The sequence below is a fragment of the Mandrillus leucophaeus genome, unplaced genomic scaffold (assembly GCF_000951045.1).
Source record: "Mandrillus leucophaeus isolate KB7577 unplaced genomic scaffold, Mleu.le_1.0 Scaffold3, whole genome shotgun sequence".
In the NCBI taxonomy this organism is placed as follows: domain Eukaryota; kingdom Metazoa; phylum Chordata; class Mammalia; order Primates; family Cercopithecidae; genus Mandrillus; species Mandrillus leucophaeus.
In genome coordinates, this window is record NW_012103142.1 from 15,486,921 (window position 1) to 15,506,116 (window position 19,196).

Consider the following 19,196-nt stretch of genomic DNA (forward strand, 5'->3'; position numbering starts at 1 on the left):
TGAAACATGGAGGCGGAAGACAGTGATATTGATGATCCTGATCTTTGCAGGCCTAGGCTAATGTGTGTTTGTGTCTTATAACAAAAAAGATTAAAACGGAAAGAATTTTTAAATGGAAAAAAGCTTATAGAATATGGATATAAAGAAAGAAAATATTTTTGTACAACTATACAATGTGTTGGTGTTGTAAATATTATTACAAAAAAGTAAGAAAGTTTATAAAGTAAAAAACAGTAAGCTAAGGTTAATTTTGAAAGAAAATTAGAAAGAAAGAAAGAAAAAAAGTGTAGTTAGCTTTAGTGTATAGTGTTTATAAAATCTGTAGTAGTGTATACTAATGTCGTAGGCCTTCACATTTGCTCACCAATCACTGACTCACCCAGTGCCACTTCCAGTTCTGTAATCTCTATTCATGGTAGGTGCACCCTATGTAGGTGTACCATTTTTATTACTTATACTGTATTTTTACTATACCTTTTTATGTTTAAATATACAGATACTTACCATTGTGTTACAGTTGCCTACAGTATTGAGTACAATAGCATGCTGTACAGGTTTGTAGCCTAAGAGCAGTAGGCTATCCCCTATAGCTTAGGCGGGTAGTGGGCTGTACTGTACCATCTAGGTTTAAGTACACTCTGTGATGTTCACACATGGACCAAATCGCCTTATGACACATTTCCCAGGATACATCCCCTTTGTTAAGTGATGCATAACTTCACTTTTAAGTGTGGTGATAGTTACAGTTAACACCAATATTAAGAAAAAGGGCCTGTCACAATGGCACATCATCAAGCAAAGAAGCTGCTGATGAGAGATTAATCAAGAAGTATTTTCCTTAATGTGAGGAATGTGATTAATGTCATGTTAAATGCTTGGGGATTTAGAATAAATAAAAGTTTTGGTGCCTTAAGTAGTTTACAAGTGTTAAGAATTGGGCATATTATTAGAATCACATGTTTTTTTTTTTTAAACTTCTCACAACCCCTGGGTTCTGACATAAATGCTTCTGCCTCTTCCTCCCTCCAGTTTTTGATGAATGTCATGAATGTGCTGGGATGGCTTATGTGATAGGAGTAAGACAACATAGTAACAATGAAAGTTAATATGTGAATCCATTAGACAAATAAATGAGAGTATAGGGTCAATGTCAGAAATGTTAAAATGTAATAGGAGAAGTATATGGAATATTAGAATATAGACTCCTGCACTGAAGGAAATGGGATTTGTTCATCGCTCATTAGTTTGACCAGTGATGATATACTGAGTACTGGCAGTAGCTAAGGTATTTTTTCCTCCACTTCTGGCAAAGAGTCTTTAGAATTAAGCAAGCCTTCTCTTGAGCTGATCCTTTGAGATGTGTACTTTTACCTGAAATATTAAAACTGTCTTATCCTTCTTACTGTCCTGTCAGTGTTCCCAGTACTAAAGAGGCTGGGTATTTACCTAACATCTAGACTGACTTTAAAAGTGTCATTCCTGGAGTATTTATCACGATTATTGTAATAATCAAGTGCCAAAGTTTTTTGGATTGTAAATGTAGAAGTTCATATACTGTATTTGTAAAATTGAGACTGCATAGTCTTGGTTAGAGTGTTTTTAGGAGACATTTAAAGTTGGTCTTTCAAATGTGTATACTGTTCTCTAGGGGTTTTCTAATTCTTTGTGTTAGAAACAACTTTCGGTTTATTTAGAAGTATGTTCTCCTAAGATCCAAGTTTTGCCTTAAACTTTAATTAAAATTCCTGTTGTGCTGTAGCAGGTTGCAGTCTGGTGAGTATTTTGCCTGACTGTTTTGGTGTGTGTGTGGGCATTTGTGCACAACCATTTAAGAGGAATTCATTTTGACTTACCTACTAATTTGGCCGTTCTTATCAAACACATTTTAGGAAGCAGATCAAAACAATTTATTTAATGATGAAAATAAATTTGTTAAATTTTCAGAATGAGTGTCAAATGGAAATAAACGGCTGTATTTCACATCTCAATATAACCCTTTTTCTCACAAATTATTCTAAATTCCTAGATTATATGCTACAAAATGCAGTTGAACTTATGCTTAGAACTTCATAGTTTAAAACTTAAATAAAAACTTCTTTGTTATTCTCTTAGTGTGTAAATGACCTTTCTTGATCTGAGCTCATTGATGCTGGAGACTGTATCACTTATTTTAGTGTACTTACAAAATTTAACACTTGTATTGACTGGCAGAAAATTGGGAGCCTGCTATGTATCCACTAAGTCTGATTCAATAATACTTTAATTTGGAGTAATTGGGTAGAGAGGGCCAACCTAACAAATGATACAAAATTTAAATATATTGAAATATGTCCACCTAAAGCAGACTAATAGGATGTTGCCTAATGAAATTACTGTTTCAAGATCATGGATGAGATCTAACTTTTTTTTAGAAATAAACTCTTTAATCCTTTCTGTATGGCTCAGTGAAGCTCTTAAATCCCTTTAATAGAGAATCAGTAATCAGGGATGTTAAGAATCTTGTCAGGTGAATCTGCTGATTGCCTACTCCGTGCATATAAATAAAGGGAAAGTTTGGCAGAGAGAGACATTTCTGTATGGGTCTCCAATTTAACTTGTTAAACACATTTAGGCATAAAGGCTTAATTTTTAGTTTAAAGAGTTCATTCAAAATAACTTAATGTTTGAACTATAAAATGATAAAATCTTTAAGGTAGGTGTTGTGAAGCAAGTATACATATATATTCTTTGAGACATACTGGGTTAAGTTACATATATGTAATTTTAAATTTTCTAGTAGCCACACTTAAAAAGGAACAGATGAAATTAATTTTAATAATATTTTGAATGTATGTTGGGTTAAAGAAAGTACATTATTTCATAATGTATTCAGTATAAAAAGTTATTAATGAGATAGCTTACCTTTTTTCTTATATATGAAAGAAATCTTGAAATCTGATGTATATTTTACATTTATATAACATTTCAGTTTGGACTAGCCACGTTTCAAGTGCTCAATATTTTTTGATTATGAGAATTTACTGAGGCAGGAGGATTGCTTGAGACCAGGGGTTTGAGACCAGCATGGGCAACAAAGCAAGACTCCATCTCTACAAAAAAAAAAAAAAAAGAGATAGCCGGGTGTGGTGGCATGCACCTGTAGTCCCAGCTAGTTGGGAGGCTGAGGTGGGAGCATTACTTGAGCCTGGAAGTTTGAGGCTACAGTGAGCCATGGTTGTGCCATTGCACTCCAGCCTATGCAACTGAGTGAGACTTTGTTTCTTAAAAAATAATGAAGAGTTTAGATTTTTGTTTTCTGTATGTGTTTATTTTGGGTGGATGCTTGGAACCATGGAGAGACTCAAATGATTACTTCTGAATTTTTAATGATTCTTACTGCTGTTGTTCTTACAGGTTCTTGTAGTTGTCTATATAACTTAATTATGTTTTAAAAATCTTTAGTTTGGTCCTCAGGTAGTGAGTTATCTCGATTGTTTAGTCAGCTACAGATTGAACTTCTTTTTTCTTTTTTTTTTGAGACGGAGTCTCGCTCTGTCGCCCGGCCTGGAGTGCAGTGGCCGGATCTCAGCTCACTGCAAGCTCCGCCTCCCGGGTTCACGCCATTCTCCTGGCTCAGCCTCCAGAGTAGCTGGGACTACAGGTGCCCGCCACCTCGCCCGGCTAGTTTTTTGTATTTTTTAGTAGAGACGGGGTTTCACCGTGTTAGCCAGGAAGGTCTTGATTTCCTGACCTCGTGATTCGCCCGTCTCGGCCTCCCAAAGTGCTGGGATTACAGGCTTGAGCCATCGTGCCCGGCCTGAACTTCTTTTTTCTACTCTTCCCTCTTCCCTGCTTTTCATTACTGTACTCAACTAGTGTTTTTTTTTTTTGAGACGAAGTCTTGCTCTTGTCCCCTAGGCTGGAGTGCAATGGCATGATCTCGGCTCACTGCAACCTCCGCCTCCTGGGTTCAAGCGATTCTCTTGCCTCAGCCTCCCGAATAGCTGGGATTACAGGCACCTGCCACCATGCCTGGCTAATTTTTGTATTTTTTTTTTTTTTCAGTAGTGATGGGGTTTCACCAGGTTGGCCAGGCTGGTTTCGAACTCCTGACCTCAGGTGATCCGCCCGCCTCGGCCTTCCAAAGTGCTGGGATTACAGGCGTGAGCCACTGTGCCCGGCTGCACTCGACTAGTTTTTTAAAAAATAGAAGTCTGTTTGGAAACTGAGGGAAATTCTTACATAGCAACTTCCTATTTTTTGGTAATTTTAAAATTCATTTTTAGTTGATACTTAATTATTAATGTTTAGGGAATTCTTACTATGCTAGGCTGAATGTACGGAGCATTCAGTTCCCCACAAGAACATGAGGTAAAACATTAGTCTTCCCATTCTTCAGGTTCAGGAAATGAGGTTAGAGGGATTGTTACTTGTCCAAGTCAGAGATAAGATGTGGAGGAGACAGAATCAAACTTTCATTGGTCTGATGTTAAAACTCGTTCTCTTAATTATATCTTAAAACATTTTGAGAAGGAAGATTGTTGAGTTAAACAAAGCAAGTAATATGAATTGAAATGACTTTCGTAGTGTGCTTTAAAAAATGAAGAAATTTAAATATTTATCATCTAGAAACTGTAGGTTGGTATTCGTTTGTTTGAGTAACTATTTTCTCTAAAGAGACTTTTTTTTGGTTTGTTTTTTTAAGGAACAGGGTCTTGTTCTGTCGCCTAGGCTGGAGTATAGGGGTACTATCATAGTTCACTGCAACCTTGACCTCCTGGAGTCAAGCGATCCTTCCACCTTAGTCTCCTGAGTAGCTGGGACTAAGGCATGTGCCATCACGATGCCTGGCTAATTAAAAACAAAACAAAACAAAAACTGTAGATATAGGGTTGCCATATTGCCAAGGCTGGTCTTGAACTCTTGGGCTTCAAGCAGTCCTCTTACCTGGGCCTCCTTAAGTGCTGGGATTGCAGGCAAGAGCCACCATGCCTGGCCTCTTAAGAGACTTTTGACAAATTTTAACTGTGACACATTGGTCTTTTACTTACATACCCAAAAGTTTTCCTAGGGTTGTTTTTTGGTGAGTTCTATAAAACTTTATGATGGCAATTCATATGGTATTTTTTTTTTTGATCTGACTTGAAACATGCTTAAACATAATTTCTATTTTTTTTTGAAGTTAATAGTGGGAATAAAGATGAGGAATGAGAATATTTAATTGAATTTTCCAACTTGTTTGCTCTTTAGATTTTTGTATGTTTTTTGTTTTTAAGATTTATTATTTTAGGACAAGTCATTAATCACATGTACGTGGTACTTTCTTTGTTTTTAGAATTGTCTCAAGTAATCAGTCTTCGAGATAAAAATCTTTTTTGTTTTTTAAACTTTACGGTTTTTTTTTGTGGATATCTGTCACTTATTCTAATTTAGTAACATTAGGAAGAATATAATACTGTGTAAAAATTTCCTTGTATCAAATTTCCTTCTCTTTTTCTCTTTGGATATGTGCTAAGAGTGCATTGTACTATGCAAACCTTTGTATGCTATTTGAAGTACAAAGAGGAAGGGTGGGTTTTGTGTGTAATTTGTTCACTATCTTAAGAATGACTAGATTTACTTATCTCTGTTGAAAAACATGTAAGAAATGCTGCTTATCAGTTCCGTATTTAACAAGCTTGAGAAAATACATGATGGAATTTCTAATATGTAATTAAAAGGACTTTAGGATGATATTGTCGTTTTTATTAGTAGTATTTTGACTAATGGATCTGGTACCTAACTTTAGAGGACTTAAATAAGGAAATGTTATTAATGACATTGAGAAATGCTAATCAGTTTTGCATTTCTCTATTTATGGTAAAGAGTAAATATTTAGTTCTGGGAATAATTATGGTAAAGTCTTGGTTTGTGGTAAGAAATACTTAGCCCTGGGAATAAAAAGTAAATACGTATATTTCTTTCTTCCTGATACATGTGTGCCTGGGTGTGAGTGTGTGTGTGTAATATATATAAAATCAGGAAATAAGAGGTGGAACCGTTATTTTCATCATATTACTACTTCTTTGAGAGTAAAGCTTGTAATTATTTTTTTACCTCATACTGAAATATATTTTTGTGTAATTTTTTATATTTTGTCATCTGCTGTAATAAAGGTTAATACTCAATAGTATACTATGATCAGTGGTATAATATAGGTAAGGTTAATTTGACAGACTCTGTTAGATGCCATTGTGATATTTATCTGTATTGTGTTGACAAGAATTAAAAGTAGTCAGTGCCCATACAACTTATGCCTATTTGGAATTTGTGTAAGTTGTTTATTTTTTTGAAGTGATTTTTTATTATCAAAATAATGCATATTTATTAAAGCAGACTAGTAGAAAATCTTTTATAATATTGCCACCAATATTTTTGCAAGTAATAATTTAAAAAATTATGGATTTTAAGATTTTTAAGCTTGATTTTCAGATATCCTTTTTGTTTAAATACTGATTTTTTTTTTAAAGTTATTAACAGCTAGTAAATCCATTTAAAAAATGCCTAACCAGCACCCACAAGCAGAACCAACTTAAGCCAAACTTTTTTTTTAGGTAAGGATTAAGTTCTTAGAGTTTGCTGTACTTCATTTTAAGTAATGTACTTTACTTTCTTTTACCTGCTTTCAGTTGAGATTTCCTTTTTTTGGTTCTTATAAATGCTTTTAATTCATTTTCTTGTTTGTTGCAAGTATTTACTGCCTGTTTCCAGTTTAGTTACTTTGAAGCTTTGACCATTTTACTTTAAGTTTAGAAATTTCCCCTCTCTACACAGTTTTGTTACGAATTTCCATCATAATTCCTTGAAGCTGTTATGACAAAATACCTTAGACTACGTAATTTATGAACAACAGAAATGTATTGCTCACAGGCTGGAAAGTCCAGGATCTAGGCACTGACAAATTTGGTGTCTAGTGAGGAGAGTTCAAAGATGGTGCCTTCTTGGTACATGGAAGGCTGGGCTTGGGGGCTCACACCTGTAATCTTTTTTTTTTTTTGAGACAGGGTCTTGCTCTGTTGCCCAGGCTGGAGTGCAAATGTGTGATTGTAGCTCACTGCAACCTCAAATTCCTGGGTTCGAGGGATCCTCCCCCGTTAGGCTCCCAAGTAGCTAGGACTATAGGTGCTGCCCCACACACGTATTTTTGTTTTTTGTAGAGATAGCATCTTGCTATGTTACCCAGGCTGGCCTTGAAGTCCTGGCCGCAAGTTACTATTGTTCTAATGAATGTAAGGTCTGTAGAGATATTCCCTCTTTTATTCCTGATATTAGTAATTTGGGCCTTCTGTTTTTTCCTCTTGGTCATTCTAGAGATTTATTGATTTTATTGATGTTTTCAAATAATAGTTTTTGGTTGCATTATTTTTTCTCCATTTTTCTGTTTGAGCGTTTTATATGATTCCATTTTAGGTTCTCTTTTAACATTCAGTTATACTTAATTTTTATTTTTAGTGCTTGCCCTGGAGTTTGCAATATACATTTATAAGTAGTGTTAAATTCAGCTTTAAATAACACTGCAACACTTCATGTGTAGTGCCGGTACCATAGGGTATTCCTTATTCCGCTTGTCCCTTATGACATTCATTAATTTCACCTTTTCGTATGCTAGAATCATGCAATACGTTGTTACTATTACGACTTTTAAGCAGTTATCTTTTAGATCTATTAAGAATAAAAAAGTTATTTTGTTTTATCTTCATTTATTCCTTCTATGCTCCTTCTTCATATTGATTTGAGTTTCTGACCTGTATAATTTTCGTTTTCTCTGAAGAACTTCTTTTAACATTTCTTCCGTGGCAGGTCTGCTGGCAGTGAATTCTTGTTTTTGTTTGAAAAAGTCTTTATTTCTCTTTCCCTTTGAAGGATAGTTTTACTTGATACAGATTTCTAGGTTGGTGTTTTTTTTTTTTTTTTTTTTTTTTCTCCCAATGCTTTAAATATTTTATTCCATGCTTTCTTGCCTTCATGTTTTCTGATGAGAAATTCTTATCCTTGTACCTCAACAGATAGGGTGATATTTTGTGATGGCTTCTTTCAAGATTTTCTCTGCCTTTGATTTTCTTCCATTGAATGTGATACATCCAGGTGTAGATGTTTTTTGTTTGTATCCTAATTTTGTTCTCTTAGTTTTCCTAATGTGTGGTTTGGTGTACCTTACTATTTTTGGAAAATTCTCAGCCATTATTATTATTAGTTCATATATTTCTTCTGCTCTGTTTCCCATCTTCTTCTGGAATTCCAATTATGTGTGTTTGTACCTCTTGAAGTTTTTCACAGTTCTTGGATATTCTGTCCTGGGATTTTTTTGTTTTTTATAATTCTTTTTCTCTTTGCATTTCAGTTTGGAAAATTTCTTTTGACCTCTCTTCAAGCTTACTGATTCTTTCCTTGACTATATATAGTCTACTGATGAATGTGTCAGTGTTATCGATTATTTGTTGTATTGTTTTTGATTTCCAGCTTTTCCTTCTGTTTCTTTTCTAGAGATTCTATGTGCTTACCATATCCATTTTTTCTTGCATGTTGTTTGCTTTTTATATCATCACCCTTAGCATATAAATCATAGTTATTTTAAATTTCCTGCCAGATAACTAAAAAATAATGTGTTATATCTGAGTCTGGTTCAGATGCTTGCTTTGTCTCTTTAGACTTGCTTTTTCTTGCCTTCTTAGCATGACTTGAAATTTTTTGAAGGTTGGATATGTCCTATTAGGTAATAGGAACTGTGGTAGTTAAATCGTTAGTGTGAGGCTTTATGTTTATCTGCCTAGGTGTTGGATTGTGTTTAATGTTTGCTCTAGCTGTAGGTGCCAGAGGGTTCACATTCCTGTAGTGTCTTTGTTTCTGTCTTCCTTGCTTTCTTTGGGTTTCCCTTAGAACTCTTTCTCAGATAGAATCTGCATCTTGCAGCTCTTTCAGCTGTAAATGCTGGAGCCTCATTGATGTGGTGGTAGCATGTGGGAGAGGGGAAATATACTATAATCTTAATTATTAAATTTCTGTTTTTTAGTAGATCGATGTCCTGGAGCTGTGGAGCGGACTAGAATCAGGGAAATTCCCATTCCTAGGTGGTATAAAGCCCCTGACAGTCTTTCCCCTGGAGTGTAGGCCTTTGTTGCAGAGAATACTCAGGTTGTATTTCACAGTGATTACTTTTTTTTTCCTCCTTGCTAGAACTATAAGGCGATTTTTCTTGGCTCTTTACTGTTAGAATCTGGCAGTACCATAAAACTCACAAAAGTGTGGGGACTCCCCGATAGGACAGCATTCCCTTAGGAGTTTCCCACTTTCATGCTATTCCACAGTCAACCTCCAGCAAGTCATCAAAATTACCACTTAAGTGTTTGTACTGGATTGAATTTTTGTCCCCAAAAAAGGTATGTCTGAGTCTTAACCCTTCATACATATAAATACAAATAGTTGGCTGGGCATGGTGGCTCACGCTTGTAATCTCAGTACTTTGGGAGGCCAAATGGGAGGATCACTTGAGCCCAGGAGTTTGAGACAAGTCTGGGCAATATAATGAGACTATGTCTCTACAGAAAAATTTCAAAAAATTAGCCAGGCATGTTGGTGCATCCCTATAGTCCCAGCTACTTAGGAGATTGAAGTGGGAGGATCACTTGAACCTGGGAGGTGGAGGTTGCAGTGAACCGAAATTACTCTACTGCACTCCAGCCTGGGTGACAGAGTAAGACTTTGCATCAAAAAAAGAGAGAGAAATAGTCTTTTCAGATGTGATTAAGGATTCAGAGATGAAGAAATTCTTAATAAATTGAATGATTAGTGTCCTTGGAAAAGAGTAAGGAGAGGGTGAGATTTGAGATGGAGACATAACAGTGGAACGGTCATGTCAAGATGGAGGTAGAGGTTGGAATTATGTAAGCAAAGGAATGCTAAAAATTGCTGGCAGCCACCAGAAGCCAGATAGAAGCATGGAGTGATTTCTTCAGAGTCTCTAGAAAGAACTAACCCTGCTGATACCTTGATTTTGCCCTCTCGCCTCCCGAAAGAGGAGAATAAATTTCTCTTCTTTCAAGCTACTCACTTTGTGGTGGTTTGTTAGAACTGCTCTAGGAGACTAATGGTGTTCCTGCTAATTTATGACTCCAGCAGCTTCTACTCTAGGTAATAAATAGAGCTCATCCATGACTCTCTGGCTTTACCTGCTTCCTCTCCATATCTTTAGGTGGTAGTTTGCTCTGTGTCCTCAATTTTCTAATGGATCCGAGGAAATTAATTGATTTTAAGTTGGTTTAGCCTTTTTCTTGTCAGGGTGGGAGTGATAACTTTAAAGCCTTTTACTTGTTGGAGCTGAAACTGCCAGTCGAGTATTTTAAAAATTTGTTTATTCTTTCTCCCCACGATTTTTGGCATTTTTATGCTTTTTCTTTTATTTTAGTGATCACTACATGCATTCTCAACTTATACAAATCTGATGTTAATAACTTTACTCTGTTATACCATACAAGGATCTTGGAACAGTTTTAACTCCCAACTTTGTTACTTTGTTATTTTAATCTTTCTGTATTTTTAATTTCCTATATGATGTTACCGTTTTTATTCATTCAATGTTTGTATACCTGTATACTTACTGTTTCTTTTGTTTTTGCTTTCCTTTCTACTTTGCTGATACTTCATATTGAATCTTTTTTCTTTCCTTTGCTCTTCTCAGAGAACATCCCTCAGAGTTTTCTTTTTGTGTAGCAAAGTCCCACTTCTGGTTTGTCCGAAGTGTCTTTATTTTTCCTTCTTTTTTTAAGGATATTTTCTCGGGTATAGAGAGTTTAAGATTTGTAGGTATTTTCTTTCCACACATTTAAAATACTAATCTGCCTTCTGGCTTCACCCATTAGTCTAAATGTTGCTTCTCTGATAACCTTTGTTTAAGATTTTCTTTCCTCTTTGTCTTTCACTTTTTGCAGTTTAATATTACAAACTTAATTGTGAATAAGTTTAAAAGAACAGGGAATTTAACCCTATTTACCGTATGGCATTTTCTCTTAGGGAAGTAAAATAGATTTTCTTTGACTCAGTGAACTTCTTAATTATCACACATGTATGCAGTTATGTGATGCTATAAACGTTTTTGCTGTAATATTGAACAAACCACTTTAATATTTACTGCTTAAAAATCTTATCAAAGTAATTCTGCACATGATATACAAATACAAAAAATATTAAATGACTTAACAAACACTATTTCCTTGCCTCATTGTTCTCTGCTCCTATTCTCATTCTCCATAGGGAAAACACTGTCTAAATCTATCTGTTTTAATGTTTTGGCTTTTGTATTTCTAAATAATTAGTTTCTGTTGTTGATTTTGGTTTATTTTTAACTTGAAAATATTTAGCTTATTTACAATCTCACGTTTTCTCTTTATCCGAACATAGTAAGGGTTTATACTTTTATTTCTTTTTCTAGCAACTAATAGAGTATTTGTGGACTTAGCACTTTGTATGATAATGATATTCATCCCTTTACTCTTTCCTTTACCAACCTCCCTCTTTCAGTTCTTTTTCAGAATTATTATCCTTTATAATGTCAAGGCTGTTAACATTTATATTTTGTTCTACAGCCATAATTTGGTCCTTTTGTTTTGCTATACAATAATTGTCAAAGTTAAAATAATTACTTCACATTATTATGACCATGTAGTGTTTTTTTTACTGTGAAGCCAAGTAGTACATATGATGATTATATTTTTCGTTTCTCCTTTTTTGTTTCCTTTCCTTTTCCTTTTCTTTTTTGCTTTACTTCCTTTCCTTTTCTTCCTTTTTTTTCCCTTTCCTTTCCCTTTTCCCTTTCACTTTCGTCTTTCCTTTTTTCCTTCCCTTACCCTTCTCCGTTGCCTTCCCTTTTTCCTTTCCTTTCTGTCCTTCCTGTCTTGCTCTGTTGCCCAAACTGGAGTGCAGTGATGTGATCTCTGCTCATTGCACCCTCCACCTTCTGGGCTCAAGCCATTCTGTCACTCAAGCCATCCTCTCACTTCAGCTTCCCCGGTAACTGGGACTATAGGCACGTTATCACCACTCCTGACTACATTTTTTTGGTATTTTTTTGTAGAGATGGGGGTTGCCATGTTGCCCAGGCTGGTCTTGAACTCCTGGGCTCAAGGGATTCACCCACCTCAACCTCCCAAAGTATTGGGATTACAGGTGTGAGCTGCAACTGCACCCGGCCAATTGCATTTTCAGCATTGTACAGTTCTTTGCCTTTTCAAAAGTTTCTAATCATCTTTAGTTTTTTTGTCCTTAACTGACTTTCCTGTCTCTCTGAGTTCCAGATTTATAAGGATAGCATACAATTTCAAAGTTTGTACCCCATGCTGCTTTTCTGTCAGATACTTCCTAGAACTTTGTGTCTCCTGTTTAGTATAGACTGTTTGTTCCTTAGATTTGTTGCACAGCTGCAAGTTTAGTGCTTATTTTATTCCGAGGTTGGTGCTACTATTTCTAGGATTTCATGTCTTCCTCTGTTTTGGTTCATATTTTAAGTTTGCTGGATAACATTATGTAATTTCATATGTGGGAGTTAATTTTCTTTATTGTTGAATGTGTGAAAATGTTATATCCTATGCTTGCCTGCTGATTTGGCAGAGTATACAATACTTCAATACTTCAGTGACTTTTAATTTTTCTTTTTCTAGAATCCAGTATTGCCAATGAGAAGTGTTCCAAAATGATTCTTAATCTTTTGTAGATGAAATTTTTATTTCTTGTCAGAGAGCTTTCTAGGATCTGTTTATTGTTATTATGAAATTTCACTGAATATGAATATGTTTTAAAATTTGTTCATTTCATTGGATTCCCTCAGACCTGTTTCTGTTTGAAGATTGTTTTAGGATTATTTTCTTGTGTTATTTCATGGTTAATTCCCCATTTTTTTCTCTTTCTTGAATTTCTGTTAATTGGATGTTAGATTGATTGTGCCTTTTCCTTGTTTTCATCTTTTTCTTTGTGCCTTTGTTTTACCTGTTTTGGAACATTTTCTTGGATTTGTCTCCACCTCTTCAAAAAACAGTAAGATATTTTGTAAGACATAAACTTTAAAAACTTTAAAATTTTCTCACTTCTTAAAGCATTCTGTCCTTTTAGAAACTTTACATCTCTTGAGGATATACATTTGTGCGTGTATTTTAACTTCTTAATTTTGAAGTAATCACGAAGTTGTAGAAATGTTATTTGTATAGCACAAATAATTTTTTTCCTGACTGATTATCTTTCATACAAGTATTTTAGTGTATTTTTTTTATAAACCAGGACCATATCACAATACAACCATAACATTTAAGAAATTAACATTAATTTGTAATCTGTATGGACTCATGGCTTATTTTATTCAGTGGGGTATATTCTTTTAATTTCATTATTTTGATGCTCAAAATGGCCTGATTTGGCCAGTAAGAACCCTTTTGATATCACTTCTGTGGGTCAGTTTGATACCATTTCATTTTTCTGACAACTTCCTTGCTTTCTGGCACAACAAAATGTTCCAGGCTAATCTTATACTTTTCCTGCTTAGCCTTGGAATTGGCCATTTTCCTAAAGAGTCCTGATTCCTTTTAGTAGTAGGTGGTGTTTATGAAGTCTTGGCATTTGGTTTGCTCATTACCATTGGAATGTTGCTGGTTTCAGATCCATTCATTGGACAGAGCTAGGGTGTATGTGTATATGTGTGTGTGTTGATTATATGTGTATCTGTATATATGTACATGTATACATATATTTGTATCTGTTTATTTCTCCATGTTATGTATTCAAAACTGTTAAGTTCATGCTGATACTGCTCATTACAATTCAATATCACAGGATTGAAAGTAGCTTTTTCCATATATGTTTGTAACTCCTTTCCCCGACATAGCGAAACTTAGCTTCCATTATCCTTGAAATATTTAAAATTTGATTAGTCTCCCTGCATGTAACCATTCTCCCATCTCTGTTGTTACTCCCCACCCTTGCTTACCCTTTCTCCAAGTAGTTTTTCAGTTTATGATGGGTCTTTCATGATCAACTATTGTCTGCTCATAAGAGTAAATAATAAATGGATAAAAAGCTAATTGGAAACTCTGTTTATGTGGGTAGGAGTTAAGAGTTTTGTTGTTGTTGTTTTTGAGACAGAGTCTTGCTCTGTCGCAATGGCGTGACCTCAGCTCACTGCAGCCTCTGCCTCCCGGGTTCAAGCCATTCTTCTGCCTCAGCCTCCTGAGTTGCTGGGATTACAGGCTCCTGCCACTATACCTGGCTAATTTTTGTGTTTTTAGTAGAGACTGAGTTTCACAATATTGGCCAGGCTGGTCTCGAACTCCTGACCTCGGGTGATCTGCCCACCTCAGCCTCCCAAAGTGCTGGGATTACAGGCCTGAGCCACTGCCCCTGCAGATGTTAAGAATTTTATTTTGGAATTAGCAAGTCAGGAACTGCCCATTGCTTTGGGGGCCTCTGAATTTCTCAGTATTCATTGCTCTGGGAAACCAGCATTCATCCATAATAGCTGTACTAGTTTCCCTAAACTATTTTTTATTTTTATTTTGTAGATTAACCCTTCAGTTTTTTGCTTTGGAAGGAAAATGTCATACTATTTAGCATTTTATCTCATTGAATTATTGTGGTTGATATAGAGATTGAGTAATTTCCCTTATTTTAGCCCTGCATGCATTTCATGTGAGCCTATGTTTTCTGAATTTCTGGTGTTTTTGAGGTCTACAGAGCAGTTTGGTATTTCATTTATAGCTCTCTTAAGTTCTCTAGGCTTCCTCTTCTTGGCTTTATCAGCTGTGCGTCCACTTTCAGACATTTGTTAACATTTCTTGCCGGGTCCCTTAAATCATGTTGGGATGTTTTCAGCTGCAAATAGAAATCCTGTCTAAAAAGTTAAGAAACTACTTCATGTAACGAATCTGAAGGTATTATAGTTAAAGGTGGTTAATCTAGCAGTTTGATGAATCCAGCAAAGATGCAGGTCATTTTCATCTTTTTTCTCTTCTATGTTAATCAGGTATCTGCTATTCTTCTCGTCTCAAGTGGTTATAGCAATTGTGGGTATCAAATTGTCATTAAAGAACATCCAAAGTCTACAGGAGGCCTTTCCTTCCTTGTTTTTTTTGAGATAGAGTCTCGCTCTGTCGCCCAAGCTGCTGTGCAGTGGCGCGACTCGGCTCACAACCTCCGCCTTCCGGGTTCACGCCATTCTCCTGCCTCAGCCTCCTGATAGCTGAGACTACAGGCACCCGCCACCACACCCAGCTAATTTTTTATGTTTTTAGTAGAGATGGGATTTCGCTGTGTTAGCCAGGTTGGTCTTGATCTCTTGACCTTGTGATCCGCCTGCCTCGGCCTCCCAAAGTGCTGGGATTACAGGCATGAGCCACCGAGTCCAGCCTGTATTTTGTTTTTAAAGTCAAGTAAAACCTTCCCAGAAGAAAGTTAGAATTCATTCATCTTGGCTGGGCATGGTTGCTCACGCCCGTAATCCTAGCACTTCGAGAGAGTGAGGTGGGAGGATCGCTTGAGCCCAGGAGTTTGAGACCAGGCTGAGCAATATAAATATAGCCAGACACCCATCTCTATTAAAAAAATAAAAATGAAAAGAATTCATTCATCCCATGCTTATTTGAAAACCATTCACTGTGTATATTTAATTGTATGTGATTAAAGTTGCTATACGTAGACTATCTCTAGACCTTTGCCTCTTTGGAAATTAGATATGCTGGCACTTACTTAACTGTAGTTGGCATTTAAACACAAGATTTTTCAGCTGACCTGATTGTACTTAGTGTCTGAGCAGTACATACCTAGACTAGTGAATATGTAACCCGCTGGGGCTGAGAGAATCTTCGCCTGTAAAATACAGGGTCTCAAAATACTGAACAAAATTAAGGTTCTATGAGAAAGGAAGGAGGGGAATGGGCAATGTGTGGGAATGGCTCTTGGTTTAACAAACGACAGTGTCTGACCATACTCACTTTCCTTTTTTTTTGGTGTTTGTGGTTGTGATTGTTGTGGTGGTTGGTGTGTGTGTGTGTATTTTCTTTTTAATCAGTCTTGTGGAGGAAGAAAAGATGAATGGGGATATGGCTAGTCTGCCATCTTGAGCAGGAAAGCTGTTAATGCTTTTTAAAAATTGAACCTTGTAAAATACTAAAAATACGCTTATGTGATCCTGTAATCTAAAATCCTGTTATTAAAAGAGGTAAATTAAATGTATATTAATCTTCACTTTAGAGTTTGTTTTCTGTTTTTACATACAGTAGTAACACAAACTTAGTAGTTTACAACTATATGTATTTATTAGCTAATAGTTTCTGTGGTTTAAGAGTCTGGGCATGGCCAGCTGGGTCCTCTTCTAGGTTGCACTGAAGATGTTGGCCAGGGTTGGGTTCACATTTGGGGCTCTACTGGGGAAGGGTCTGCTTCCAAGCTCATGTGTTCGTTCGTATCATTCATTTACTTTTGGGTTGTGGGAGTAAGGGCCTCAGTTTCCTGATGTCAGTCAGAGACCTCCTTAAGTTGCTAGCTTGTGGCCCTCTCTGTAGATTAGCTTACAGCATAGCAGCTTGTGTCTTGAAAGCCAGCAAGGGAAGAAGTCTCCTATTAAGATATGCATTACAGCCTTAAGTAATTACGTGCAAATCATTGTCTTTGTCATCATCTTTTTTTTTTTTTTGAGTCTGTTGCCCAGGCTAGGCTCACTGATGCCTCGACCTCCTGGGGTCAAGCAGTGCTCCCAAGTAGCTGGGACTACAGGCCCACACTACCATGTCTGGCTAGTTTTTGCATTTTTGTAGAGACGGGGTTTTGTTGTGTTGCCCAGGCTGGTCTTGAACTACTGAGTTTTTTTTTGTTTTTTTCTTGAGACTGAGTCTCGCTCTTGTCGCCAGCCTGGAGCGCAGTGACGCGTTCTCGGCTCACTGCAACTTCTGCCTCCCAGGTTCAAGCGATTCTTCTACTTCAGCCTCCTGAGTAGCTCGGATAACAGGTGCCCACCACCACACCTGGCTAATTTTTGTATTTTTAGTAGAGACGGGATTTCACCAGGTTGGCCAGGATGGTCTCCATCTCTTGACCCCGTGATCCACCCGCCTCAACCTCCCAAAGTTCTGGGATTACAGGTGTGACCCACTGCACCCGGCCCGAACTCCTGAGTTTAAGTGATCTGTCTGCCTCGACCTCCCAAAGTGCTGGGATTACAGGTGCCTGCTGTCATATTCTGTTGGTTAGAGGTCAATCACAGGTCACATTGGCAGTCAAAGAGAGAGAATTACATAAGGACATGAATACGAGGAAGTGGGGATCATGGAGACCACCTCAGACTCTGTCTGCTACAAAGGATATGCATGTGATTGTAAGAGTGTCTGATGGCATGAATTATGCATTATTTTTCTTTTGAGGCTCCCACTTAATAGCTGTATTGTACTCTATACTAAGGTATTCAAGAAATTTGCTGATGTAGCCAAATATTTAAAGTAATTGAAACAAGCCTTGCTGATGTCTTTGTGGTATTAAATATTGTTGCTAAATAGATTCCATAGTTATAAGTTTATTAATATAGTTTATAGTATTTTGTGAATTAGATTTTAGACATTTCGTTTTTCCCCCCTTTTTTAGTTGACTATATTGTGGAGTATGACTATGATGCTGTACATGACGATGAATTAACTATTCGAGTTGGAGAAATCATCAGGAATGTGAAAAAACTACAGGAGGAAGGATGGCTAGAAGGAGAACTAAATGGGAGAAGAGGAATGTTCCCTGATAATTTTGTTAAGGTAAGTATTTTCAGTTAAATTTCTAGCTGTTGCTTCATAAGATTTAATCTTTAAATGTTAAGAAGTAGATATACTTTTAAAATTAAAATGTTTTAGGTAAATGTTTTCTTTGTAACATTTGAGAAAATACAGTCCAAGTACCTCTATAATGGATATCATTGTTGCTCTGTGTACTGGTGGATAGTAATCCTCTATGTATATGTTTGTGTATATATGCTTGTATATGGTTGTGTGTATCTACCTGGTTACTGATTGTTTTAAAATAAATAATAGCTTTCATTTGGGTGGCACTTAGTAATTTATAAAGCAGACTTGCTGTATATATTCTCATTTCAGCCTGTAGTATTCTTACGAAATAGCTATGACAGATAGTAGCCCCATTTTAAATATCTGGGTTTTTAGATTGAGAGGTTAAGTGATTTTGTCTACTGTTGGTTAGCTAAGACAGCAGACTTTGAACTGAAGTCTGGGACAGTTACCTCACTGGTCTTCTCATTGTTTTTTGTTGCTTTTCTGACAACAAAATGCATTTGGTTATACTTTTTGTATTTCAGCATTCTAGCAGTTATCAGCCAAACTGTCTTCTTCAACTACTACCAAACATTCATTTTTTAGTAAATATTCTAGTCACTTCTGCCAGAAAACAATCTTTAGGACTCTTATCAATTACAAACTTATAAAATTCTCAGTAGTTTAGGAAGAAAAAAAAGAGTAAAGAGTATCTGTATATTTACGTATCAGTTATAATTGTCTTGTTTTCTATGTATTAGTTTTCTTTCTTTCTTTTTTTTTTTTTTTACAAAAGAAAGATTTATTGGACTTACAGTTCCACATAGCTAGGAAGGCCTCACAATCATGGTGGAAGGCATGGAGGAACCAGTCACATCGTACGTGGATGGTGGCAGGCAATGAGAGAGCTATTTTGTGCAGGGAAACTCCTCCTTAAGGAACTATCCGATCTTGTGAGACTTATTCATTACCATGAGAACAGCATAGGAAAGACCTGCCTCTGTGATTCAGTTACCTCCCACTGGGTCCCTCACACATGTGGAAATTCAAGATGAGATTTGGTGGGGAAATAGCCAAACTATATCAGATGGTCTCACAAAGATTTCTTAAAATTGTAGTTATAGCATGATTTTGATGATTCAATTCAAAATTTTTTTTTTTTTTAATTATACTTTAAGTTCTAGGGTACATGTGTACAACGTGCAGGTTTGTTACATATGTATACATGTGCCATGTTGGTGTGCTACACCCATTAACTCATCATTTACATTAGGCATATCTCCTAATACTGTCCCTCCGCTCTACCCCCTCCCCACAATAGGACCCAGTGTGTGATGCTCCCTTTCCTGTGTCCAAGTGATCTCATTGTTCAGTTCCCACCTATGAGTGAGAACATGCGGT

The 19,196-nt window shown here is 36.3% G+C and overlaps 1 protein-coding gene across 1 annotated transcript in view; it reads left to right on the forward strand.

Moving 5' to 3' along the window:
• Positions 1-19,196, forward strand: part of CD2AP (CD2-associated protein) — a 165,150-nt gene that overhangs the window by 7,773 nt on the left and 138,181 nt on the right. The window contains exon 2 of the mRNA XM_011986877.1: positions 17,626-17,786. Within this exon, the coding sequence (XP_011842267.1) occupies positions 17,626-17,786 (161 nt within the window). The remainder of the gene's footprint in view (positions 1-17,625; positions 17,787-19,196) is intronic.